This window comes from Panthera uncia (assembly GCF_023721935.1).
Source record: "Panthera uncia isolate 11264 chromosome D3 unlocalized genomic scaffold, Puncia_PCG_1.0 HiC_scaffold_8, whole genome shotgun sequence".
NCBI lineage: Eukaryota > Metazoa > Chordata > Mammalia > Carnivora > Felidae > Panthera > Panthera uncia.
In genome coordinates this window covers 57,895,897-57,922,534 of record NW_026057586.1, presented here as the reverse complement: position 1 = coordinate 57,922,534, position 26,638 = coordinate 57,895,897, and the positions used below count along the sequence as shown (strand labels likewise).

The window sequence follows — 26,638 nt, the reverse complement described above, 5'->3', positions numbered from 1 at the left end:
CCCAGGAGCCCTACCATTCTACCTTCTCTCTGAATAGGACTACTCTAGGTTTCTCATATAGATGGAATCCGGTCCTTTTGTGCCTGGCTTATTGCACTTGGCAGAATGTCAAGGTTCGCCCATATTGGGGGTCAGAATTTCCTTAGTTTTTAAGACTGAGTAATATTCCGTTCTACATACAGACGACTTAGGTTTATCCATTCATCTGTTGATGGACGTCTGGTGAACAGTGTTCCCCCTGCTTTGGCTACTATGAGTAATATTATGAACACTGGTATTTAAGTATCTGTTTGGGTCCCTGCTTTCAATTGTTATTTTGGCATGTACCTAGAGGTAGGGTCAAACTGTAGATCTATGTTTTAACTTTTTGAGAAGCTGCCTAGCCATTTTCCACAGCAGAGGGTCCCATATTTTTCTCATCTAAAACCCTCAAAAGACTAAGATGTGGAGTTTTTTAAAAACACTGTCAGATGCACAATTTGTAATAACACAAATAAATGTGGCAACTCACCTCTCATTCATAAATACAAAATTTTATTTGCACTTCATTAGTGTAGAAAGACCACAATGCTTTTCATATCACAACACTCAAGACACGCCAAGTTATTCAAATACATAATTACTTATTTACCTTGACTAAACAAAACAGTGCAGTTTTAATAAAAGATATACCAAAGGTAGAGTTCACAAATCCATTATCAGACCCAAAAAAAAAAAAAAAAAAAAAAAAAGAGGAAAAAAGAAAAAAGAAACACAGTCTAGGCTTAATGGGAATAAGCTTCACCATAAAGGGGAGAAGTTTTACCATTACAAAGGTATAGAATGTTCAGGTAAATACATGTATGTTCTCTGATATAGTAAAATGTATCTCTTTAAAATTCCTTTAAACAGGATTTGTTTAGGACAGCAGCGTTGTTTTAAAATCTTCTTCTATAGTTTCAAAAACACTTCTTTCTTTATTGAATCTTTGTAGTTCTTAAAAGCACAGGGTATGTCCGTTAGGATACCATGAGAGGGATTCTGCAGCTGCAGGACCAAGTCGACCCCTACCCTCTAACCAGCGACACTCTACCGTGACATAACATCAATAAATAACCCTCGATGACGGCTAGGAACGCAACTCTGCCTGCGGCAGAAATACTCCCATACTTCAGAGATGCTACGGCTGGGGGGAAAGGTCTTGTGCATAAAGAAAAAGCACTTATGATAGCTTTTTTTTTTTTCCCAAAAAGTCTTTAGTTTTACAAATTTTCTTTAAAACAGTAAGCGAAGCACCACTTTCTTTCTTCTTATCAGAATATCTTCTGTCCTCCTAATATAATTAACGAGGACAATTATATTATTTATTTCAAGAAACATTATACCTTTCATTTCTCCCATTCTTCATATTAGAAGTACTACGTTTCCCAGTATATGTACACTAGAGGCTGGGATAATGGATGAAATGTAATAATTTGGAGGGAAATGTGGAATCGATAACCAAAACTTACCCAGGATTGCATATCTGCATATTTACAAGTTAGTGTGTAGCTCTGACTTGGATTACAAAGTGCGAAAGGAAATTGTCAAGATGATTGTAGTGCAGAAGAGAACATTTTCCCCTTTCCAGGAATCACTTCCACTTTGTCTCCAAAGGAGCAAATCAACAGCATCGAACGTGTGGTCGAGGTGGAGGCAGTTCTGGTGGAATCTCGGGTTCTGGTTGTAATGAGAGGATACTATTGGACAACTCGTTCCTTAAAATATCCAGAGGCATCTTAAGGACAAAGAAAAAAGACAAATGTATTTAACCATGCAGTGTGTATGTAAGTGCTCTGCAAATTATATAAGAAAACAAAGTATTTTTATTTGTATTTTTTTTAAATTTATGTATTTTGAGAGAGAGAGAGAGAGAGAGCGCGCGTGCGCGCAAATGAGCTGGGAATGGGCAGAGCCTGGTGTGGGGCTCGATCTCCGGAACTGTGAGATCATGACCTGAGCCAAAATCAAGAAGCAGATGCTCAACCGACTGAGCCATCCAGGCGCCCCAGAACAAAGTATTTTTATATAAAGATCTCCAATCATCCAAGTTTAATTAGATGTTCAAATATAAAGGCAAAAAGTGAAAACCAGGTTCAGGATACTTCGTGTCACGGCACTAACACTCCCCAGCTTACATCATACCCTATGGTAAAAGAAACCAGATGGATCTCATAAACATATTTTCCCAGAACCTAGTAATAATGGAAACTTAATGCATTAAAACAGAAAAAAAAAAATGTTCTGCATTTGACTATGATTTCTTTCACTAAAGAAAAAACTTCTCTTGGCAATTATATAAACAATGATTTTATTTATTTAATTAAAATGGTTATATTTATTTTTGAGACAGAGAGAGACAGAGCATGAGCGGGGGATGGGCAGAGAGAGAGAGACACACACACACAGAATCCGAAGTAGGCTCCAGGCTCCGAGCTGTCAGCACAGAGCCCGATGCGGAGCCCAAATCGTCAACTGCAAGATCATGACCTGAGCCAAAGTCAGACGCTCAACCAACTGAGCCACCTAGGTGCCCCTAAACAATCATTTTATTAGAAGCTTCTGAATTATGCTTGAACTAGCAGATTATATGTAGTAATAGCATATACACTTAAGGAAAGTTTCTTACTAAACAAATCTTTGAATGTAAGCCTACAAATGCTTGAAGAAATTGGTGTTCAATGAAGCTATCTAGCAATTTTTCTGCAACTGAGCATCACGGAAGGCCTGATTAATGGAATCATTATGCTGGGGAGCATAGCACTGAGGGGGAGGCAGGGCCCAGGGCTTTCTCCTCCCCGAGACACCCACAAGCTCCAGGAGGTCCCCACTGTCTTTATCCAATTCTTGTGGGAAAATGGGAAAAAAAGGAAAGCAAATGTCACATAAACACGAAACACCGTTACACCTGCTCCAGTCACTTCACCAAACCACGTTTAGGGTTCAGCCAACCTGCGCACCACACTGGACACGGAGAGGCCCTGGGCAGGACACGGCTGTCACCACAGCTGGATGCCTCCAGCCGAGTTAACCACCTCACCTGGTTCTTCAGCCCCCGAATAACTACCCTAACTGCCCTCTCTAAAACATCACAGAGGGAACAAAGAATTTCAGATGAAATATTTTCCGGATATTTTACCTTTTTCAGAATGTCATCAACAAGCTTCAGAAATATTTCGTCCACGTTGAAGTTGTCCTTGGCACTTGCTTCACAGAACCGCATCCCAGTTATCTGCTGTGCGAACTAAGAATACAGATTCATTTTTTCCTGTGTGGGGTGCAGTGTGGTCTCGTGTGTGGCCAGGTGGCCTGGGACTGGGGGAATCACAGCTTTTTGGGCTCCCTCTTTCAGGGAGGGGCGGGCCAGAAGGTTTGTGAAGCCCCGTTTAAGCTCATAGTTCACTGTGCCCCAAACCCCTACATGATAAGTTAACAACACAAAACAAAATCCCTGACGTGATGACGTGATGACGTGATGACGTGATGACGTGATGCTGGGACCTTCAAGTCGAATTACTTGCCCAAGTTTCTAAAACTGCGATGCATCTGACATTCAAAATGTGAGTGTCACTGATTCCCTAAGGAAGGTTATATAATACATGAGAGTAAATCACGAAAGCAATTTTACGGCTTAGGAAACGTTTCTCTGTAGCAAATGTCAGAACAGATAATAATGCAGTGTATACTGATGCGGACAATCCTCTCCCCACTTCGAAATGCTTTCTAAAGCCTCCTGCTCCTTCTAATCCAAACAACTGAGAAGAATGTGACTGTGTTGTTTCATAATTTAAAGAAATTATTTAAAGACAAAAAGTCTATCCACTGCTAAGTGCAGCGTGGACAGTGACGTCCCTTCTGCTCCCCACATCTCTCACCTTCTCTCCCTGCTGCCTGGTGATTTCTCGGTCAGTTTCACAGTCCAGCTTATTTCCAACTAGGAGAAGTTCTGCATCCTCTGAGGCATACTGTGGAATTTTAAAAGAAGCTCCATTTCAACGATGGGCAGTCATACACTGACAGGAAACGTAAGCCAACCTGCTCTGTTGCCACCATTATCTGTTCATCCCCTCCCCAAATCTCTGAGCAGCTACCCTGTCCCAAGCAGGACTGGTTCAGGTGGGGTCTAAGACGTCCTCACAGGGCTCAGGGCTTTAGAAAGTGATGGGGTAACAGGCATTAGGAACCACAACCTTCTGAGCCTTTGACCAGTAATTTCTAAGAATCTCTTCTAAGGAAATGGCTCACAAAACAGGCACAGCTCTATGCTTAAGATGGTCATCAACTGAAGAGAGTCCGACAAAACAAATGGGGAATGAAATAAGTCAAGGTACATAAAAAGAATGCAGCCATTAAAAAAACAAAACAAAACAAAACTACCCATGCCTTAGAAGAACATTAATAGGACAGGAAGGCTGGCCTGACAGAATATTCAGGGAAATAAGCAGGCTGTAAAACTACATGGAATATGGATTCAATTTGGTTTTTCAGAATGGTGAAACTTTTTTTTTTTTTTTTAAGAGAGAGGGAGTAAGCAGGGGAGAGGAGCAGAGGGGGAGAGAGAAACTTAAGCAGGCTCCATGCTCAGTGTGGAGCCCAACGTGGGGCTCATGACCTGGGATCACGGCCTGAGCCGAAATCAAGAGCCAGATGCTCAACTGACTGAGCCACCTAGGCGCTCCCAAACTATACATTTTTAAATTTACTTTCATGTTTGATTCCCTGAAGTTTCTATTGTGACAGGTATCATTAATCCCACAATCAGGAAAAAAAAAAGTTAAGCTACAGTTCTAAGTTTTCAAAAAATATAGGTACGGTAGGACCTCTCTTCAAAAAAGACTAAAGTCTCTTGAACAACTCATTTAATTTTGCATATTCTACACAATTACTTGAGACAGGTTTGCAGCAAAGGCACCTGAATGGTGTGACGTTGGCCTAGTTACTCCAGGGTCTCCATCTCCTTATCAGACAGTGATGTATGGGTAGGGGAACAGTGCCCACCTGATGAGGCTGGTGCGGAGTGAGCGTGGGAAATACTCAAGAAACAACAGCACTTACTCATAAAGAGGTACGCAGCAAGAGTCAAGTATGAAAGAGGGGAGAGCATTAGATCTCAAGACCCCAGCAGACTCACAAACTGAGTACCTAATGGGGCCCTGAGGCTTGAGGTCATTGCCTTTCAGTCTATGGGATTCACCTAGGTTCTCAGAGGAAAACAAAACACCTACCTTATCAATCATCTTCATCCATTTTGGCAAATCGTCAAAAGTCTCCTTCTTAGTGATATCATATACTAGTATGATCCCCTTGGCACTTCTGTAATAAGCTGAGGTAATGCTGTTGAATCTCTCCTGCCCTGCTGTGTCCCTAAGAAACAGCAAAAATCAGCTCCCAAACAATAACCAGAGGGAGCAACTCCACCTTCCAAAGCAAAAGGGAGGCTCTTCCCCACCCCTCTGCAGGCTGCTTCTAGTCCCATCCATGCACATGCATCATTATTAGTGGTGAGGAGAGGAAGTTTTTCTGAGTTAGTTACATTCAGACAAAAACAGAAGTCCCAACTTCTCTCAAACCGAGGTTTTAAAAATAAGAAAAACAATGTGTAAAATGACAGAAAGAGCTACATCCTCTTCAAACCCTTTTGCTTTTTAAAAGTGATCTCTGTGCCCTGTGTGGGGCTCGAACTCACAACCCTAAGATCAAGAGTTGCGTGCTTTACCAACTGAGCCAACCAGGTGCCCCTGCAAACTCTTCTAACCGGCATCAATGGTTGTATCTGATTTTGTAGAGAAGCTGACCGAGAGTCCATCACTAGTGAAAAATATCATAAACTCAGGGTAGTTATTTTCTTAATCCTTCTAAAACAGAACAAGGGGTCAAAGGGGAAGGGAGGAGACATCAAATAGGTTTGTAATACAATAAAGCTCATTATTGTCTGCTACTAAAGCTAAAAGTTGTATTTATTCTCCAGGCTGAAGTCGATCATTTCAACATAAAGGATGATGTAAGCTTACTAATAGCATATAGCAGCTGGCTGAGACATATTTTCTCCATCTAATAAGCCAAGAAACTGCTAAAAACCATCATGTATTTATGAATGAGCCCGACACAGCAGGGCTTCTGATGGGGAGACGAATGTCTTTAAAGACAATCCATAATTTAGCTTTTCCCAAAGAACCTGAACTCACAGCATACTCCTGGGGGTCACGTGAGACAGGCGGGTCATGGTGTACTAAGACGGGGGCAATGCAGCAAACAAACAAGGTTCTTCACTGCAGGGCCATTCAAGGCCTCCACGTGACTTTGAGAGGTGGTGAGAACGTGCAGATTTTCCCAAATGCAACTGATCAAAGACTACTTCCCTTCAGGTGCGCTTTGTGGGGCTGTATCCCTAAAATACTCTTTGGCAACGGGGTTGTAATTTATGGCTTTGTTCAGACTGGCTTTGCCACCAAATTAGTTCCCATTAGCGATGGCGTTATCATGCCAAATAAACAAAAGAGCTTGTTGGCAAATTCATCTTCGCATGAAGCAAAGCCGTTTGCTTTGTTCCAGAGGATGTAAGAATCCCCTGCTGCTTCTGACTGGAAGGCCCAAGAGGGCCAAGGCTGGTCTGTTTCTGTCCAGCAGGGTCCGGCAGAATGCCTGGTCCACAGCGGGCCATCAGTAAGCCTATGCTGAACAAAAGGTTACCGATTTAAAGTGTCGACGCTGACGCCACTTCAAGGCAAAATAAACTTTATTTTTTGACCGAGAAATGCCAAACAAAACTGGAAAATTGAATAGGATAGATGGGGACTGAATTCTTCAAGATTCCTAAGAAACCCTGAAGACCACACTAATAGGCACTGCACCTTGAAGGGAAGTGAGAAGGAATGGGTTCAGATACCATTTCATTTACATGAGGAATCAATGAATACAATTCTTTTCTGGAATCCTACGTATATAGGGGTATAATTAATACTTATGAATCAACAAAGAGTTCAGTCTTTCACGGCACGGTTTTCCCAGTCTATCACAGTTATGACTTGATCAAATTAGGCCTTTTTGTGTTTTAAAAAACACATTTTTCTACTTTGAAAAGTAGAATTGTTAAAACAATATAGCTACACCACAAATTTAGCAATTAGATTTAAGACCTTCAAGGAACATTTTGGGAATTATGTAGTTTAATAAGCCTTTACTCTAAGCAACTTTAATCTGGCTATTGAGTGTAACTCAGCTGACATTAATTTCTATAGACATTCAATGAATTAGAGTCTAGACAGTGGGGGCTCAAAACCAGTGAAATTAGAGATAACAGACAACAATAAAAAATTACTTTTATTTAAGGTGGTAAGAAGACTTGGCATGAAATCTCTCTTTTTAAAGAGTTTTGGGTATAAAATATAGTATTGTTATCTACAGGCACAATGTTGTACAGAAGTTTCTAGAGGTTTTAATAAAAAAACTAACAGTTGAAGAATAGGTAGAGTAAAGGGCATTTTTGTTTTTCACCTTTTGAGAGAGAGAGACAGAGAGACACAGGGAGGGAGGGAGCGAGGGAGAGAGAGAAGATGCACACATGTGGGGGAGAGGGAGGAAGAGGGACGGAAAGAGAGGGAGGGGAAGCAAGAATCCTAAGCAGGCTCCAAGCCCAGTGTGGGCCCAACATGGGGCTCCATCTCACAGTGGTGAGATCATGACCTGAGATGAAACTAAGAGTTGGACGCTTAACCAACCGAGCCACTTGGCCGTCCCTAAAGGGCATTTTTCATAGTTAAAAACACTTGTTGCCTGAACGCAGTTAGCAATGTTCAAAACATTAAGAAATTAGCAGTCTCTGCTGGCTTTAAGTCAGACACAAAAAAGAGGACAGACCTCAAAATGCAAAATCTGAGGCAATCATTCCAACACAAGTAAACGAACCAGTAAGTTCATTTACAAAAACCCCAATGAGGAAACATTCATCAGTTCACCACTCCCATTTAATGTCATTCTTTAAATTCCATCTTTTGCCTGGCTCTGAATGCTTGAGGTAGAAAAGCACCTTCCTTTGAGAGACTGTTCCGTATTTCCAAAATATGTGGCTTGTACAAATTTGTTTTCTTTTCCTCTCAAGTTCCTTTGCTTATTTCCCCTGCTAAATTATCTGCACCACATATGGTCACAGAATAGGGAAATGAAATGCCAATGCAGTTCAACAAGAATTTATTACATACCCACTCTGTACCAGTACCATAAAAATCCCACACAAGTTCCTGCTTCTCAAAACCGCACATGCTAATAAGACACCAATGCACTGATCATGCTTTTATCTTTCTGTGAAGATGCAGAATCCTACTATTTCCCCTCTTTATCTCCATAAACCCGAGTTTTCATTACAATGATAAAGAGCTGATTTCTCGACATTTACAGTGTATTATTGCAGGGAAAATTGTCACCTGCTGCAGTGGGAATATGAGGTGATCATTTCCCTCTCTGCTTTTGGTGCAAACTGAAAGATTCCTGCAATTCTGTTTCCCCAGTTTCGTAATACAACTGTGCTTTGAAAATTCAAAGATTCTTACTTGTTGTATTTAATATATCCACTTAAAGATGTAATTAGGAATTTGCAGGGCAAGGTCCTGCAATGTGCATGAAATGTCCCATCTCTTCCAAGCAGAGGATGAAAAACGAGCCTGATGTTGACATAAGAATGCTGGCAAGATAGACAGGGATGATTCATTTTAATTCTGCTTGCCTAAAGGTAGGAGACAAACGTCATAGTTCCAAAGTCCATTTCGACACAAGAACTCTAAGTCCCTGTGTATGATCTTCAGGATGGCATTCGGCATTCAAATGTAAATTCATGAACCTATATTCTAGTCGACACATTTTATTTTAGCTACACTTACATAAAGGTCTTTTACACACACATGAAGAAACATTTTAGATGCAGAGATGAGAAAATGGGTCCTTTTTCTGACCACGGATAATCAAGGAACTGAAAAATGTGGCCATGACATAAAAACGTGGCATGAAAGTGTGACGATGCCATCCGTAGATTTTGGTAACTTACACTTTTAGGAACCTACGGTTAATATTTTCTCAGATGGAAATCGTCACGAAAAAATGCACTTCTTCCAATCAGACCTCTATGAAAAGCGACTGGGAATGTCCATGGACTGACATTCTAGAAAATCAGAGCACAGCTATTATTAGCAGAGCACAGGCTACTGAGGCTCTTTGAAGAGCCCTCTCCAACTACACTGGCTCCTCCCGGGCCCTCAACTGTGACAGTAAAGTGGTGACAGCATGCCCGCGACAAAGCAGACATGACAGCAAGAGTACAAGCACCGCTTCTAACTCTGAAGTAACTCGTGTTATTACTTTAAATCGTGAACCACGACTCCAATACTTCCTCTCTATCTACTGCCTAACAACGAAGAAAATGTTTAATCCTTTACGTAAAAAGCTTCAGAAGACAACAATCTTACTTTGAGTGTTGTGTGATTAACAAGTGGCAGGCATTTTTTTTTTAATTTTTTTTTTTAATGTTTATTTATTTTTGAGACAGAGAGAGACAGAGCATGAATGGGGGAGGGGCAGAGAGAGAGGGAGACACAGAATCGGAAGTAGGCTCCAGGCTCTGAGCTGTCAGCACAGAGCCTGATGCGGGGCTCGGACCCACGAACCATGAGATCATGACCTGAGCCGAAGTCGGACGCCCAACCGACTGAGCCACCCAGGAGCCCCAACAAGTGGCAGGCGTTTTGTGGATACGTTATTCCCTGTTGAAAACCCCTTTGGGAAAAGAGAAGTCCTTCCTTCCTCACTGACTCATTGGGATATTCCCTGTGTGAAACCTGTAATCAACCTTTAAATACACTCACTGAACCTCATTTTTCTCCCTCAGTTAATATTCTTCGAAAGAGTCAAGGAGAAGCAGAGGAGTGGCTCTGGGAAACGTGGTCACATCCAAAAGAAACGTGGTTCCTGGGTGTCCTGTACATTTCCCGAACCGCACCCTCTCGCTTTTCCCCGCAGGGTGGGGTAAGGCGAAGCCCTCTCAGATCAGATTCAAAGGCGCCGTGGTGAAATTCCACAAGTACCCAATGTCAGCAAGCACAGAGTCTTAGTGGGCTGAGTTCCAGGGAGGCACAGGACATCTGGACATACTTTTCACAGGTCAGATTACTACTGCCTGAGATGAAAACTGAAATATTAATACAGTAATTAAGGTATGTCTTTTTAGATAGGCCCTGAGGTCATCCCTTAGACACTGCTGTCATTCAGTAAGCAAGCTTCAGACATTCTAATATTAGCCACATAAGCCTTTATTCAGGATAAAGTATCCTTCAAAAAGTATCTCCCCCACACGTGCTAGGTACAGAGGTAAACATATTCTGGATGATTTTTTTTTTTTTTTTTTTTTTTTTTTTAACTAGGCTTCATGCCCAGCACTGGCTTGAACTCACCACCCTGAGATCAAGACCTGAACTGAAGTTAAGATTCGGAGCTTAACCGACTTAGCCACCCAGGCGCTCCCTGGATGATCCTTTTAATAACGGTCTTTTACCTTGAGAAACTTAACAGAAGACCATGGGGGAGGGGAAGGAAAAAAAGTTAGAGAGGGAGAGAGCCAAACCCTAAGAGACTCTTAAAAACTGAGAATAAACTGAGGTTGATGGGGGGTGGGAGGGAGAGGAGGGTAGGTGATGGGCATTGAGGAGGGCACCTGTTGGGATGAGCACTGGGTGCTGTATGGAAACCAATTTGACAATAAATTTTGTATTAAAAAAATAGGGATTGCAAAAAAACCCCCAAAAAACAAAAAAAATGGTCTTTACCTTAGAGAGCTTACAATCAGAAACAACAGCACGTGTGAAAGATCCTGTTAGCTCCAGAGTTCAAAAAATGGGCAGCAACGTACAAAGTTTGCGGACTTCCCAATCAAGGGCTAATAAAATATATCCACGTTTTTTGTCATCAAGTATTTAGACAAGTCTGTTCATGTGTCGAAATCAAGCCAATAACCCCCAAACCCAAACCGGCCTTGAAGTGGGGGAGAGTCGCAGGAGACCAAACGAAGACATTACCTGGGAGCCTCCAGGAGGCGGCAGTGCGCTCGGCTGCAGCCGGGCCCCACCCAGGGCACGGGTGAAGGATGAAGGCATGGCACTAACACTCAAGCATTAGGTGACCGATGATGCCACAGATGAGGCAGCAAGTAACGCGGATGAAAAGCAAACACACACATGGTGGACAAACACTCAGAGCTGAGCGGACCTGCAGAGGAGTTAGTAGGCTGAGTACACAGCAGCTGTGATGTTAAACACAAGAGGGCGGTCTCGAACCCCTCAGCGGTGCCCCGTTTAAACCGCCACCAGATCCGCGCTGCACCCCGCAGGTCGGTCTCCCGGGGGAAGGGGGAGGGGGTGGGGGGGGCGGACAGCTCCCGGCGCCGCACAGCTGCGACACGGCTGGCTCGGTCGCCCAGGCGTGGTGCCGCGACAAAGGGTCTTCTCTCCGGAAAGTGGCCGCGGATTCACACCCAGCTGGCACCCGTGGGGCTTACGTCACGTGCCACCAGCCACGCGTCCAGTGGGAGCATGCGTGTCGCACGGCGGTGCTCACACTCTGCCTGCCCTGGGCAGCCCCCCAGCCGTCTAGGGGGGATCTGCCTTGAAACTGCGCGCACCCGGTTAGGGGCGTGCTGGACTTTCCTTGCGGGCGATCAAATAGTAACTGGAAAAATGTGAAAACGCGCATTTGAGCAATCATCTAAGCGATGACAGTTTTGCTATTATGTCAAATGCTTTGAAAAGAGGCATCGAGGCTCCAATCATTAAAGTTAACAGTGTTCTTTCACCGCTCCCCATGTGCAAATGAAATATGAAATGGGCAGACATTTCTAAATTTCCTCATTGTTCATTTTATTTAAAGATGAGCAAAGGAGAGGAAAAGTAGGAGAGGCAAGCCAGCTTGAACAGTTAATTGTATTAGACAGGCGAACAGACTGTGAACACACATGGTGTTACTGGGTGCACATCCCCACTTACCAGATCTGTAATCTGATTTTCTTTCCTCTTAGCTCTACGGTTTTGATTTTAAAGTCAACACCTGTAAATAGAAAGAAAGAAAGAAAGAAAGAAAGAAAGAAAGAAAGAAAGAAAGAATAAAATACAGTTTGCCATAAAAAAGAATCCTATGTTTATATTTTGTATCATTATCAGTAAGACAAAAAACCTGGTGTACTAAATCCCAAAAGGAAAAGCAGAAGTCCACCAATGTCTATGATGCTCAGTCTATATTTCCACATACAAGTGTACAAAGTCAACTTGTGTTTTACAACGAAGTACCTACATAGCATTTGCTGATCGTAGTATGATTTATTGCTACCACGGTTTAGCATAAAAGCCATTTAGAAATTAGCAATTATGTTAACAACTGAATGGCTTTAAAGAATGATATATTGGGGAGAATTCTTACAGGAAGTGCTGGAAACTGAATCTTGAGTTCGAATAGCCTTAGTCTGGATTTAGAAATCACTGCACTGAGCTCTGTAGCATTCACAAAAGTCAGTTAATATGTAAACATTACTTCTTTATCACATTGTGAATAGCATGGAACAGGAATTATTTTTAAAAAACTTACTCATAAAGGTTAACATTCTCAATTTTAATTTCGATTCATTTTAATTCTGAGCAAACCGTCATGTATCACTCACTATCCTTTCCTAATTCAGCCCTTAAAGCTTCAGCTGATTTTTTTAAACCAAATTTTCATTTGTATATGTAACCTTATACAGGTCTCAGTTATAGAAAACTTGTACATTTCCAAACAATATTTTTTTTACACACTTTTTGTAACTGAAAAAACAAATCAAAGGGATGCTCACTAAATTGGAGAGTCAGAATTACTCCCTACGGGAACCACTTCCTGCCTGTCTCAGGATCCGGCATCACAGTGCTGTCAGGCCTTTAATGGGCAGGGGCAAATGTCCTCCAGTGAGTGCTACAGGGCAGCATGGGGGTAAGGACCCTACTCCCAGGCTCTCCAGCTCACGGATTTGATGCAACACTGCAAAGTCAGATGATGTTCTCAAGGTGAAGTGAAAGACATGTGACTGTGTTTTATAATTAGCAACACACTGCAGACACCAGTGCAATAGAAAGACATGTTTACAACCTGGGGAGGGGGGCGGGGCACCAGCCCTTGGTCTGTACAACAAAGAGAAGTTGCAGGAATATAAACAGTCACAAGAGAACAAAGCTAGAGAAATACTCTGCATTTCAATTCTTAATCTCTTATACCAGACATAATTTCAAATGTCACAGAGAAAAAACTGGTTAATTCAATTTCACTTTCAGTTCTGGAACCGATTTGCTCTTCAAAGTCAAATGACACTCTAAACCAGCCTAGAAACAGAAAGCATGTTTGTGCATTACCAATATCTTCGGAGTTCCTGAATGACGCAACCACAGGGAAGAATGTAACTTAAAGTGATACTCTACAAGGCACAAAAAACAGCCTAGAGATATTTGCTAATAAATTCTGATTTTAAACAGGCACAGCTTAAAGACAAAACACTGGTCCTCCTGATATTAGCTAAAGTTAGGGCCTCCCCACGTTGCTCTGTGATGGCAAACTACAAGTCAAATTCATATTTTTGTCATGACTAGTATTCTACTTTACTTGTTTCCAGTTTGAGGTTTTGTTGTTGTTTTTTTTAAGTTTCAGCTAAGGGGACTGTAACTTTAGTAAAACGTGTCACAGTGGCTGCTACTTTATTAAAAAGAATTGGCAGATGAAACTTCTTTTGTGAGCTCTGCTTCACATCAACTAAAAGAATCCCTTGAAACAGCCAGAGTCAATAATTTTTGTTTTGATTAGGCTGTTTTTGCTTAAGGATTATTCTGAACCCGAACATGTCAGACACTTTCTACCTACTTGAACGATTTATACAACTTTCACAATCCTACACCAGGACTCTTTTGTAACCACCAAGTCTAATGAATAAGAGTAAAAGCTAAGGCTGTTAGTGTTCAAAATCAGGAAATAAGTGGTAATGTTATCATCACGTGATTATAAACAGGTTACTAATTTTAATAGGACAACAAAACAAAGATGAACCCACAGCGAACAGGATTAAGAGTCTGTTGAGCCAAGAAGACATCTATCTAGTTTCGGGCACATGGGTGGATTGGCTGGTTGAGCGTCCAACTTCAGTTCAGCTCATGATCTCATGGTTAGTGGGTGCCAGCCCTGTGTCAGGCTCTGTGCTGACAGCTCGGAGCCTGGAGCCTGCTTCGGATTCTGTGTCTCCCTCCCTCTCTGCCCCTCCCTTGCTCATGCTCGGTCTCTCAAAAATAAAAATAATGTAAAAAACAAAACACAAAAAAAAGACTATCTAGTTCTAGTGAGTTGCTTAATGACAACTTCACTAACAACAGAAAAATAGTCTAAATCTAAAATCCCATTAAAATAGCCCTCTCTCTTAAATGCAATATCCTTTACCACATTTAACAGCCACTCAGTAGCTTGTAACAACTGGAAACTTACTCTAACTTATGGCTTGGAAACACATACTTGTATCAGAGTATACAACCATTTCTAAGAACATTACATCAAGTCAAAAATCTCTTTAGGTTGTCTATCTTAAAAATTTGCATGCCACAGAAATTATAATGATCCTTAATAGAAGATATTAGGTCATCTGTAGCCTCAGATATTCAGTGATTCATTTTAGGAAAAGTCAGCACAGAGCTGGCCTTGAGAAGGAGCTCCAGGGACCGAGGTTTATAAACAGGTAAGGGACAAAAAGAATGGCATGCCCATTTCCGGCCCTTGCTGAAAACCCAGTTTCCTACAGGTAACTTGACTACCAGGGGAAGCAATCAGCCCTACCATCGGTTGATGGGGACAGTCTCTGCCCTCAAAGGGCTTAGTCATACTGGGCTAAATCGACACCCCATGCAGTTGGCAAAGAAGTGCCTTTCTCTGCTGTTCTCTCTTCTTAGAGAACCTCCTTGTCTGCCCAGAAACCTCTGACAGCCCAGTTGATTCCCAATCTGAACCCGGCTGCCTGCCCCACAGTCCCATCTGTGTACGGTGTTCCTGGACCTGAACTTTCTCCTGGCCCTTATCACAACATTCCTTCTTTGCTGTTTGGTGTCTCCCTGAGGGCACAGTCATGCCTGACTCCCTACAGCCTAGGACACTGCCTGGCACACAACAGCAACTGGGTAAATCTGATGTATGAAAGCCACCCTCTCTTCTCCATCAAATACTAGATACGTAAGAAGAAATGCTGACTATTTTGGGGAAAAATTAAGGAAATTTATGACTGTTTAGCAAAAACAAAACAATAAAACTCACACAAAACACTTTAGAAGAAAGGAGAGGCAGATGTTCTGAGTGTCTGGTGCCCAGTACCCATAGGTCATTCCAGAAACAGAGTATTTCATTTCTCCTACAATTCTTATTGTTGACGGTAAATCCTTAAAAGACGGGGCAGTCTTTTTAAAAAAAAAATTTTTTTTTTAACATTTATTCATTTTTGAGAGACAGAGAGAGACAGAGCATGAGTGGGGAAGGGGCAGAGTGAGGAGACAGAGAATTGGAAGCAGGCTCCAGGCTCCGAGTTGTGAGCACAGAGCCCAACGCGGGGCTCAAACTCACAAACCCTGAGATCATGACCTGAGCGGAAGTCAGACGCTCAACCAACTGAGCCAGCCAGGCGCCCCAGGGCAGTCTTAATATGCTTATAACTTCTCCCTCCATACACCAGGGGATTATTATGGTAATACTGGATTCAGTCACTTAGACAGGAAGTGGTCCACTAAGTGAATTACTCTAGCAAAAGCAGCTTACTTTTCTTGAAGCTTGCTAATGCTATGAGAGTCTTTCAAAAAATATTTTAATCAGGGGTGCCTGGGTGGCTCAGTTGGTGAAGCATCCGACTTTGGCTCAGGTCATGATCTCGAAGTTCATGGGTTCAAGTCCCGTGTCGGGCTCTGTACTGACAGCCCAGTGCCGGGAGCCTGCTTCGGATTCTGGGTCTCCCTCTCTCTCTCTGCCCTTCCCCTGCTCATGCTCTGTCTCTCTCACTCTCAAAAATAAACATTAAAAAAAAAATTTTTTTTAGTATTTTAATCATAAAGAACACAGGTTATAGGGGCTATAATTCCTATAACAATGGGCACAGATGGCTCTATTTGAGTCACCACGTCTCCTTGATCTTGTTTTCTTTTTTAATTTTTTTTTAACGTTTATTTTTGAGAGAGAGAGAGAAAGAGCGTGCACGCAAGTAGGGGAGGGAGGGAAAGAGGGGAACCGAATCTGAAGCAGGCTCCAGGCTCTGAGCTATCTGCACAGATCCCCATGCGGGGCTTGAACTCATGAGCCACGAGATCATGACCTGAGCTGAAGTCGTATGCTCAACCGGCTGAGCCACCCAGGCGCCCCTTGAGTCTTGTTTTCCTTTAATAACAATGATAGTGGACGTCTGTCAAACGCTCTGTGCTGACATGGGATCCTACAGCAGCCCAGTCAAGTGAGCACTAGTGTCCTCCTTTTACAGAAGGAGACACCAGAGTGGAGACAGGATACGGTATTTGGCTGTTAAGGTCATATCCCATGCTAGCTAGCTGAGTGGCAGACCTTAGGTTCAAATTTGTAACATTGCCCGCAATGAAAAGTTGTTATGCTGAGAGTCAGATGCATGAAAACAAAAGTAAAGGTGTGAAATGTTCTGTGAATGACCCAGAACCACACTGATGGAGATGTTTAAAGAACAAAGCCTAACTTTACACTTGGTCTTCTCTGCATTTGTTTCCCATAAATCTTAGCAAATAGCATAAAGGGCTGGCATAAGTACTGCTGATATGACTTCTAAGATCCCCTTAAGGCAAAACAGTTCTAAAACAGGACCGTATTTCTTCCTGCTGGGCCACAAGAGGTTACAAAAGTGAAAATGGCAAAAATAAACAGAAGCGTCTTTCTTCACATTCCTTTCCAGAAAAAAGCTAAATAAATAAAAGCAAAAATAACACCGTGGTCCACACCTGTGATTACAGCCGAATGGACTGCTCTTTTTCTTCTCTGCCCTGCTTCCCTCCCCCTCCTCAAAGATCTGATTTTCCTTTACCTAACACTTTTAGGATGTTGAAAGATTTCACAGACTTTGGAATAAGTCTCAATTCAAACGGTGGCTGTCATGTTACGGACACTTCATAATAACTATCTTAAGTTCATACAGTGGCGTTTCTTCCAAGGACATAGATTCTATACAGGGTCATCCAATTTGGGACATGGTCTTTCTACTAAGGGGGAGGATTTCCAGTGTTTTCATGGCGCTGAGTGAGAAAGTAAATTAGGAAAGGAGTCAAAGTCACACAGAGGGAGGTAAATTTAACGCTGGAAAACAAGTCACTTGAATGCATGTGGGGCCAGTCTCCTGCCTAAACACCACCGGCCAGGGAAGAGTACAACCTAAGTCCCCACGGGAAAGCACCACACAAAGAAAAGGATTCAATAACATAGAGACTGAGTGCTATGACTATAAAACACTCTGATCGGCTCAGCAGTAGGTACTGTTAGGAACACAGGAAAGTGATGGTAGGACATTAAAAAAATGCTTATCAGGCCTGAGGACATCAAGCATCCATCCTAGGAGTAAGATCTGCTTCTTCCTCCCGCAAAGAAAAGACTACACTGCATCTCGCCATCCCTGACACACGCAGCACGAAGAGATGGCACTTGGCTGGACACCTGCACCACGAACTCCACGAGACAGGGAGGAGTCCGAGGCGATCGCTTCAAAGGAGAGGCGGGAGGGAACAGAGCGTGTGCCCCACAGAGCCCGTCAGAACCGGCAGGCGGCTGCATTTTCACGAAGTATATACATTTAGGAAAGCACTTGACAGAAAGGGTCTGTTCCCTTAGTGATAAAAAGATGAAGAACTCTTCTATGCTGCTTCCTACGCCTCAGGTACTATTCTAAGGGCTTTATGTCCATTAATTCACTGCAGTGTATGCACTTGCCAGTTTTATGAGGCAGATATTATTGTCCCCATTCTACAGATGAAAACACTGCAGTCAGAGGGGCTAGGAGCTGCCCAGGGCCACTGAGCAGATGCGTATTAGAGCACCGATTTGAACCCGGCGGGTGGCTCCAGGCTATACTCTTACCTCACCGGGGCAGCCTCATCTGATAAGAAAAGGAGGGAAAGGCTGCAAGATATAAAGCTATCTTTCACGGTAAAAAAGTTCTGCATTGCTAAGGAAATATTTTTAAAAACTAAGTGAGGTCTCCTGGTGGCCTTGGACCTGCTGTTCCTGCACCAGGAAGCCTTCCTGTGCTCCCTGGTTACGGACACACATACCCCTCTCTCAAAAGGTGGGGACAACGTGCCTTGAGTCACGACAGGAAGAGAATATTGAGGGAGGGGAGGAGAATCTGAAAACAAACAAAAACCAACCAAAACCTTAGATGATAAAAAGTGGATCAGGAATATTTTCTTCATATGCAAAAAAACATTAACTTGACTACTATTCAGATTGGGTCCATAAAAATGCAGGCACTGTCAGATGCATTTTGCCCTTTAGCCAGGTCATGTGTTTACATTTTGATTTTCATATTCACCTGTATACATTTCGGTATGTATCTCTAAAGGATAAAGATTCTTTCTTGGGACTGTTTCATCTATGAGACACTTTTTTTTGCATCTATGGTATAGATTAGGAGGAGATGGGAACATAACTGACATTTATAATTGTCCCTTCCAAGCCAGGTACCTAAGATATTTCATCTCCATTTATTCCCGCACGTGAGACGAGAAAAGCGTGTAAGTCCTTCTTATTTCTTTTCATGAGTGCGGAGACGGAGATTCAGTAGCTCACTAAAGACACACAGACAGCTTGTGGTAGAGGCAGGACTCACATCCGGGACCCCGTATCGACCTCTTGAAATCACACCATTGGGGTGGGAGGCAGAGAACGGTGTCTAGAAGGAGGAGTGGCCAAGGAGAAGGTGGAGTGCTTTCCTTTAGAAGTGAAAATTAAAAGTGAAAATTTGATGGTAGGTGTGATGGGTTAGCAGTCAGCCAGAAGGGGGGCTCTGGTGCGGCATGCCTGAAGAGGGAGAGGAAGCACGTGAATGACAGAGCTCCTGGTTTACAGAGGCCTGTTCCATCACCGGGTCTCCGCTTAGAGGGTCCTGGATCCTAAATTAAGGTGGGCAAACCAGGAGAATTTGATTCATCAGCTACTTCCGCCAGAAGCCCGCTTGAGGTGGAAATAGAATCTGTTTGGTTTTAAAACGAAGAAGGCATTACATAAGCACCACAAACCAAACATTGGAGGCTGTCAGATTTGGAGGGGAAAAGGTTTTCAATGGAATCGAGTGTTCTATTCAGCCGGTGTGTTTTCTGGTTTTAAAGGATAAGGGGTTTTGACAAACATAATCACATTCAATTAAGGGCACTATTTGAGGTCCGTAGTTTGGTTTTCCAAATGTCAAAGATGTGCGATAAAAGGACAAAAGGAGCATAATCAATTTCTTCCTCTGTGAAGTACAACAGCATATAGCACTTTACCTCTTTTCTGAGGTTTTATTGTGGCTCTTTCCATGACTCACCTGCCCTTCTGAAAAAGGACAAGGCAGGTAAGGAGGTGTTAGCTTTGTGCCCTTTAGAACAGCTAGCAGAATGGTGTCTTACAGAAAAACAAACAGCCTCCTGGATAACACCTACTGAGTGACTAGGCTATACGAAGCTACATTTTCTTTATAAATTCCAACAAATGCTTCATTAGAACAATGTATCTGGCACCCAAGGCTGGAGAATAATTTGGACTTAGCAGTTCTCAAAGGAACCTACTCTGCCTTCTGAAGCCAGTTCTAAGATCTGCTAAGAGATTGCTCCTGGCAGATTCCACGCGGCTGGAGGGAGAGAGGCAATCTCTAAGAATCTGGATCTCTATCATGCATAATAAAACCTTTCTTCTTCAGTGCAGAACAGTGAAAGAAAGGCTGAACGCACTTAAGCCAGGTCTCTAAATAGATTTTTATTCAACCTGAACAAGCAGACAACAACTAAATTTCCATATTTTCTTTGAAAGCTAACTATTCCACAAAAAGGGACGTACGTGGTGCTCTGCACAAGCCTATCCGTTTGCACTGAGTTCATTAAATAAATCAAGCTAATGACAATGCATAGCATCTGCTGGTATAAAAACGAAATGTTAACCATTCGCATCTGTTCCTCTCACACTGACATCTCCCTGAGTCATCGTGTTACATCATTTTGGCAGAGGAGTGAGACAGCACTGGAGAGGCTCGGTGTTGGGCTCTTGGGGTGGGAATTCTGGACAACTCTCCTAATTCTCTTCTAAGTGAAGCAATTAGGCAGATCAGCCATGGCATGGAAGACTGCATATGAGCACACAAGAGCAAAATAAAATACACCATTTGGAATTTTAATCCAGTATTAGATGCTCATTCTGGGATTTCCAGCAAAGATGTCTGACCTGTTTCCAGAATGAAGTACAAGCAGCTTCCAGGCAATGGAAGCAGCGGTTCCATTGCTTCCAGGTAAAGCCGACCAGACCCCTGTGGGCTGCATTTCCCCCATCATGTCCCCTAACATTCAAGGACAGACCCACAAGAGCCGCTTCTGCAGGGGACTTATGCCCACCTGTTTCCTGATAAAATGCAGCCACCTACCTGTACCACTGAGCTTCCCTGCCCATGGAACAAGCATCCTCAGTGCACCTTCATCTTAACTCTGGACAAAAGGGAGGAGTCTGACAAAGAGAACACAGGGACCATGGCCAGTAGCTGAGGGAAAACAGGCTCCAGTAAAGCACCATCATCTATGACCAGTCACTCTCAGGGGCCAGCCTGTGAAGTCTGATGTGTTGATGCGCAATGAGAAAAATGAAGAGTGGTGAGGTTCTCGGAACTAAATTCAAAGAACTTTTTAATCCTGATAGTCTGTCTTTCCTTTTTTCTTTCTTTCTCTTTCTTTCTTTCTTTCTTTCTTTCTTTCTTTCTTTCTTCCTACTGAAAAGTTGCTGACAGCAATTTAAAAAATGTCTTTACCTGGCAAAGTAAAAGAACTGGCAATCCTAGGTTGGCTTCCAGCACTCTAGGGGAAGTTTTACTGCCCAGGAAAATCAGAATTCTGTTCTAGACTGCCTTACTCCTACTTCTCCTCCTATATTCATATGTATGAATATATTTGAATATATATGAATATATTTTATACATATATATACGTATAAAATGTTGGAACATTTTAATAGATATGCAAAAGGCTGAAGATGCTCGAATGATCGAATATTTAGGTAAGAAATACAATTCTTAGAGCATATGTTAAAATCCAGAAGGCAAGTGACAAGTGATGATAGTGGCATAGTTTCAGAAAAGTCAATTTCATTGATACCATATATCAATGACAGCACTATCTTCACAGGCCTGCAGGGGGCCTCAATTAAGTTGTGAAGGACTTCATGGTGTTTGATTTGGAGTCACAGAATTTTCACCAAGCAAAGTAACTTTAAATTTCCAAATAAGGTAAGGAACAGTTAGAAAGAACTCACTTGTAGCAACCCTGGCCCTGATCACTTGCTGACCAGCTGTGTCATGTGGGTAAGTTGCTTACCTCTCTGGGCCTTTGCCTCCGTATCTGTAAAATGGGGATACATTTCAGGATTGCTGTGAGGATTAGACAGTGTCCCTTTTGCTGGCACATAGTAAGTGCTCAACAAATAGTAGCTACTACTAATAGAATGTTACATTTTATAAGCACAGACAACTAAATTACTTATCCAAAGGCACAAGCTAGTTACTGACAGCCTAACTCAAAAGCCCAGGTTCCTCATTCATATGCCAGTGTCTTCTCTAGAATGCACTGTTGCCGGTGTGGGGGTGAAGGTGGGTGAAATCATTTCAATTCAAAGTTAACAGTTTCCAACAGTTATACAGAAATAAAACAAGTGCTGAGATATATAAAATTTAATTGATTTGTTTCCTATATGTCAGATAGTTATAAATTTCTATAGCAGAACTAACTTGTTTCTATTTCCTTAAACGTCAAAAAAACTCTACTGCACTTTTAAAGGACCTGTCAAATTATGCTAGTTATATCAGATTAATTCAATTCCATGAGTACAAAATCCCACTTGAAAATAATACTCCATCCTAGACAATTTGCATTAAGTAAGTCAATTAGTAAATAGTCTTTCTAGCTTTTTATACCCTGGTGAACTTTGTGTTTTTTAAACCAGAACAAAAAAATCAACATTTGCTCATTTATAATTTTATGAACTCCCTTGGGATTTCAGCTACAATCTTATTTATTTCTTTAAAATTTTTTTATTTGACAGAGAGAGAGAGAGAGAGAGAGAGAGAGAGAGGGAGGAGAGGGGCAGAGGGAGAGAGAGAACCTTGAGCTCAGAGCCCTACACAAGGCTTGATCCCACGACTTCAGCATCATGACATGAGCTGAAAGCCAAGAGTTGGATGCTCAACTAACTGAGCCACACAGGCACCCCTCCACTACAATCTTCTATAAAAAGTTCAAGTGAACCTGATTCTCTGTAAAATGCCACGTACGGAGCCACTCCTGTAGATTCTGAATTACATGAGTCCTTCACTTTAGTGACCCACCTGGGCTGGCGCATGCTCAGAGACTCTTCCCTGCCATGCTGTGGGGTACGGAGTCATGAGGAGCACACATCTGCAAGTCCAGACAGGGTAAGGGAAAGTCCTCGGTGGAAGAGGCTCTTTCTCTACGTGGATCCAATGTTACTACTGAAACTTGGAAAACTGGCCTCAGAAGCACAATTAGCTATGAGCTCACCGCTCAGACGTAGGCCTTCAGGTCAGGTGACCACAATTCCACACCACACCCAACACGACATTTAAACATCACTTTTCTTTGTGTGTGTTTCTGTTTTAAGTTTATTTATTTACTTTGGGAGAGAAAGAGAGAGAGAAAGTGAGAGTGAGAGAGAGAGAGAGAAAGAGACAGTGCACTAGTGGAGGAGGGGGCAGAGCCCTTTGTGTCAGTGCAGAGCCCGATGTGGGGCTCGATCCCACTAACTATGAGATCATAACCTGAACCAAATTCCAGAGCCAGATGCTTAATGGACTGAGCCACCCAGGAACCCCAAAATACCATTTTTCTAAGGCAACTTGCAGAATGAAGCATTCCGATTAGGAGGAAGCCTCCCAGACACAGCCCTCTTCTTAGGTTCCCCCACTGGAGGGGCTTCCACTGTGCTCCTGGAGTATTTCATACACATTTCCACCACTGCTCTTACTAACAGGGGCATCTTGCTCCCCACAGGCTCTGAGCCGCTTCTGGACAGAGACCGTGTCCTGCTTACCACTGGGTAGCACAGTACCTCACACCCAGTAGGAGCTCAGTAAATGATCTGATAGCTGGAAGGAAAAAAACACAGGCAGGGATTGCAGGGGGAGGGGGCAGCTAGTTAGCATTCTTCAGCTGTCTTCATACTCTGGATCAGACCACAGGTTATCAACTTTCTGTGAACTTCCCACAATTATTAAAAACTTATCGAGTCAAGTACTATAGGCTATATTTGGAAGAAACAAAAACCCAACTGCACAAGGAACCCTGTGGTGGTGGCAGCGTGGGAGACATGTGAAGTGTGTATATTTGTTTGTTAAGGGGACAGAGAACCAAACTGCCTGGTTTCCTTGCCTCCTGTTTCTTCATCATTCCCCAATAAATATCCTATGTAATCCTGCCAAATTAGTTTCGCTGTCTCCATGCCAATGCTGTATTCAGAGGCCTTTCCAGCTCTAGTTGCTATGGGATAAGGCCCATGCTCTTTAGCATGGCAGTCAAGGTCTGGAATCTTCAAGCATTATTCCCAGGGTCCACTAATGAGTCTTTTCCAGAATGTGTCTGTGAGATGATGATTTATACTAAGAAATATATATTTGGTCTTTGTCCCCATTCCAGTCACAGAGCTCCTAGAACCCTTGGGATTTTCTAAGGAGAAAATCATAAAAGTATCTTTTGGTATGTTAATGAGGTTACTTTTAGAATGCTCCCAGAGGTGACTTTCAGAATGTTCCTCACCAAAAGATGGGGGCTGGTCAACAGAAGAACTAAGTGATTAGAAGGTTGGAACTTTTGTCCCCCACCCCAAGGAGGGAAAAGGGGCTGGAGACTGAGCCCAATCACCACTGGCCAATGATTTAACCATGCCTACATAATGAAGCCTCCATAAAACCCAAAAGCGCAGGTTCCAGCTTGGGGCTGGTGAACACGTGGATATTTGGGGAGAGTGTCATGCTCCGAGACCACATAAACACCGGGTCCCTTTCTGAATCACGTACTTTTATGACTCACTGGTAATCCAGTACACAGAAAGTTTCTCTGAGTTCTGTGAGCTGCTCTAGCAAATTAATCAAACCTAAGAAGGTGGTTGTTCGGAGTCTCTGCTCTACAGCTGGTCAGTCAGAAACACAAGTGAAAACCTGCACTTGTGACTGGCTGTGAAGAAGGGGGCAGTTCTGCACAACTGATCTCTTAACCTGTGGGAGTGGGTTCCACTGTGGCCCCTGCTTAGAAAACCCTTATTCACCCCTTCTCTTTCCCACTCTAAAGTACACCTTTGTCCATTTCCTAAACACCCCCTCCACCCACGCAAGCCCTCATCTAACCACCCATAATGCCTGTGCTGATTTCTCTTTATCACACGGTACAACCCGATCATCCCTCATTTTTATATATTTTGAAGTGTGCAGCCATGAAACACTGATACTTCTGAATTGCTTTTAACTCTATCGACATCAGATACTAAAATAACAATGTGAAACCTCATTCGTTTGTTCAATTCTTCTACGTGATCCAAGACTGGATATTTAAAACAGGTATAGTTATGTTACTGAATTTTAATATCCTGGTCCCAAGGGCGTCATTTTAAAAACAAACGGTACAGAGAGCACAAATATTTCTCAAATAATCTATTCCAAAAAAGCAGAAAGGGAAACACTTCTCAAAGGCAGAACAAAAAAGACAACATGAAATTTGGGGGGGTTAATTGTCCAATAAGACACTGAAAATGTAGTAATGTCTTGTTATAGGACATTTAAAAAACCAATTCATCCCCAAATTCTACCGTGGTGGCTACCACTAGTTACAAAGCTAAATATGTGTATAAGTATGTGGGAAGATACTTTCAATTCTGTATTTCACATTTTAACACCTGTCAATGTTTCTTGGACCTCTGGACCTTCTTGGGGAAATCCTGTATTGCCTATCACTGAAGATGACTGCCCTTTACTTTGAAGAATTACCTCATCTATGGAGTTCCCTAGCTTTGACAGCTTTAAGGGGTTTGCCATAGAAACAACTTCTACCCACACCAACCTGACCAACCTCAATGCCAACTCCTGTAAATCCAACTTCGTTTAAAAAAAAAACAAACAAAAAAAACTCCCCTGCAGTTTCGATTTTAGATCCCGAGGACAAAATACTTTCTGACCTGGAGAGTTACTGTATTTACATCACCGTTGTACTTCACCCACCGGGAGGACCCTGGCACACTCCTCCCCATTTCTGCAAGACCTAGGGTTACGTGAGGTCATGAACAAGTACAGCTGAAGTCCCTCTGTCCCGCATTCACAGTTACTACAAGAAATTTAGTGTAGTTTTAGTCTTAATATTCTCCCCAGATCCTCCACAGGGAATTTCAAGCTTCATTATTTCAGCGCATCAGAAAATGGGAGTTCAAAATTAGAAAATAAGCCCTGGTTCTCACAAGGCACTGCTAAGGCACCAGAATTGGCTATAGATGACCCACTTTGGCTATCTGGCCAGGGGCACAGCTTCTGTACTGCCTGCCTGCTTCCCACATCGCATTACCTTTTTTCTTGGGTGAGTAATGTAAGGGGCAGGAGTTTCCGTGAAGAGATTCTCACAGTCCCTGAGAGCGGAACAGGACCAATGTATCACCCTGGTCTCATGACCGGCTCTTGGGGGGTGCGAGAGGGGACTCTGGTTCAATAACCAGCTCGGATCAGGGACGTGGGAGGGGCGTGAGGGGTCTGTGCCAGGCGAGGATGGAGGGCCTCGAGGCCCCAAGGGCAAGTGTGCGTGGAGACTACACGAAAATCTCGGCCTGGCTTTGGGAACAGGATGGAGGGGCTTCCACTGGGACCGCCCCTCCCCCTAGATTTCACCGAGAAGCCCATCCTCCAAATGCAAGGCCACCCAACTGGAGAGATAAAGGCTCACGGACGCGAAGAGAAATGAGGCCGGCAGGGCGCAGGGCACTAGCCCTGGGGACCGCGGGAGGGCAGAGTCTGCGGCGGAGGGGCCCAGCTGGGGTCTGGCCCAGCCCCGGAGCCCTTACCCACGGTGGACTTGCAGGCTTCGCAGAAGGTGTCGTCGGTGAAGCGCTCCATCAGGCTGGTCTTGCCCACGCCACGGGAGCCGATGATGATGACCTGCAGCTTGAAGTCGGCCGGCCTGGGGGGCTGCTTCCTCCGGCGAGCCTGGCCGCCCGACAGCGCCGGGGAGCCCGCGCCCAGGCCGCCGCCGCCCCCGGCCCGCCTCTGCAGCGCGGCGGCCGGATCCATGCACGCATACGGCTCCCGCTCGGCCCGTCGCCCGCC

General features: G+C 43.3%; 1 protein-coding gene across 1 annotated transcript in view; it reads right to left on the bottom strand.

The window, feature by feature from the left end:
* Nucleotides 1-512: 512 nt before the first annotated feature.
* RAB12 (RAB12, member RAS oncogene family) overlaps nucleotides 513-26,638 on the bottom strand; it is a 26,772-nt gene continuing 646 nt past the window's right edge. Inside the window, exons 2-7 of the mRNA XM_049620415.1 lie at nucleotides 26,377-26,638; nucleotides 12,039-12,099; nucleotides 5,244-5,382; nucleotides 3,894-3,983; nucleotides 3,158-3,262; nucleotides 513-1,756 (exon numbers count right to left, since the gene is read on the bottom strand). The exon at nucleotides 26,377-26,638 is cut by the window's right edge and continues 25 nt beyond it. Coding sequence (XP_049476372.1) covers nucleotides 1,643-1,756; nucleotides 3,158-3,262; nucleotides 3,894-3,983; nucleotides 5,244-5,382; nucleotides 12,039-12,099; nucleotides 26,377-26,638 — 771 coding nt within the window. The 3' untranslated portion in view covers nucleotides 513-1,642. The remainder of the gene's footprint in view (nucleotides 1,757-3,157; nucleotides 3,263-3,893; nucleotides 3,984-5,243; nucleotides 5,383-12,038; nucleotides 12,100-26,376) is intronic.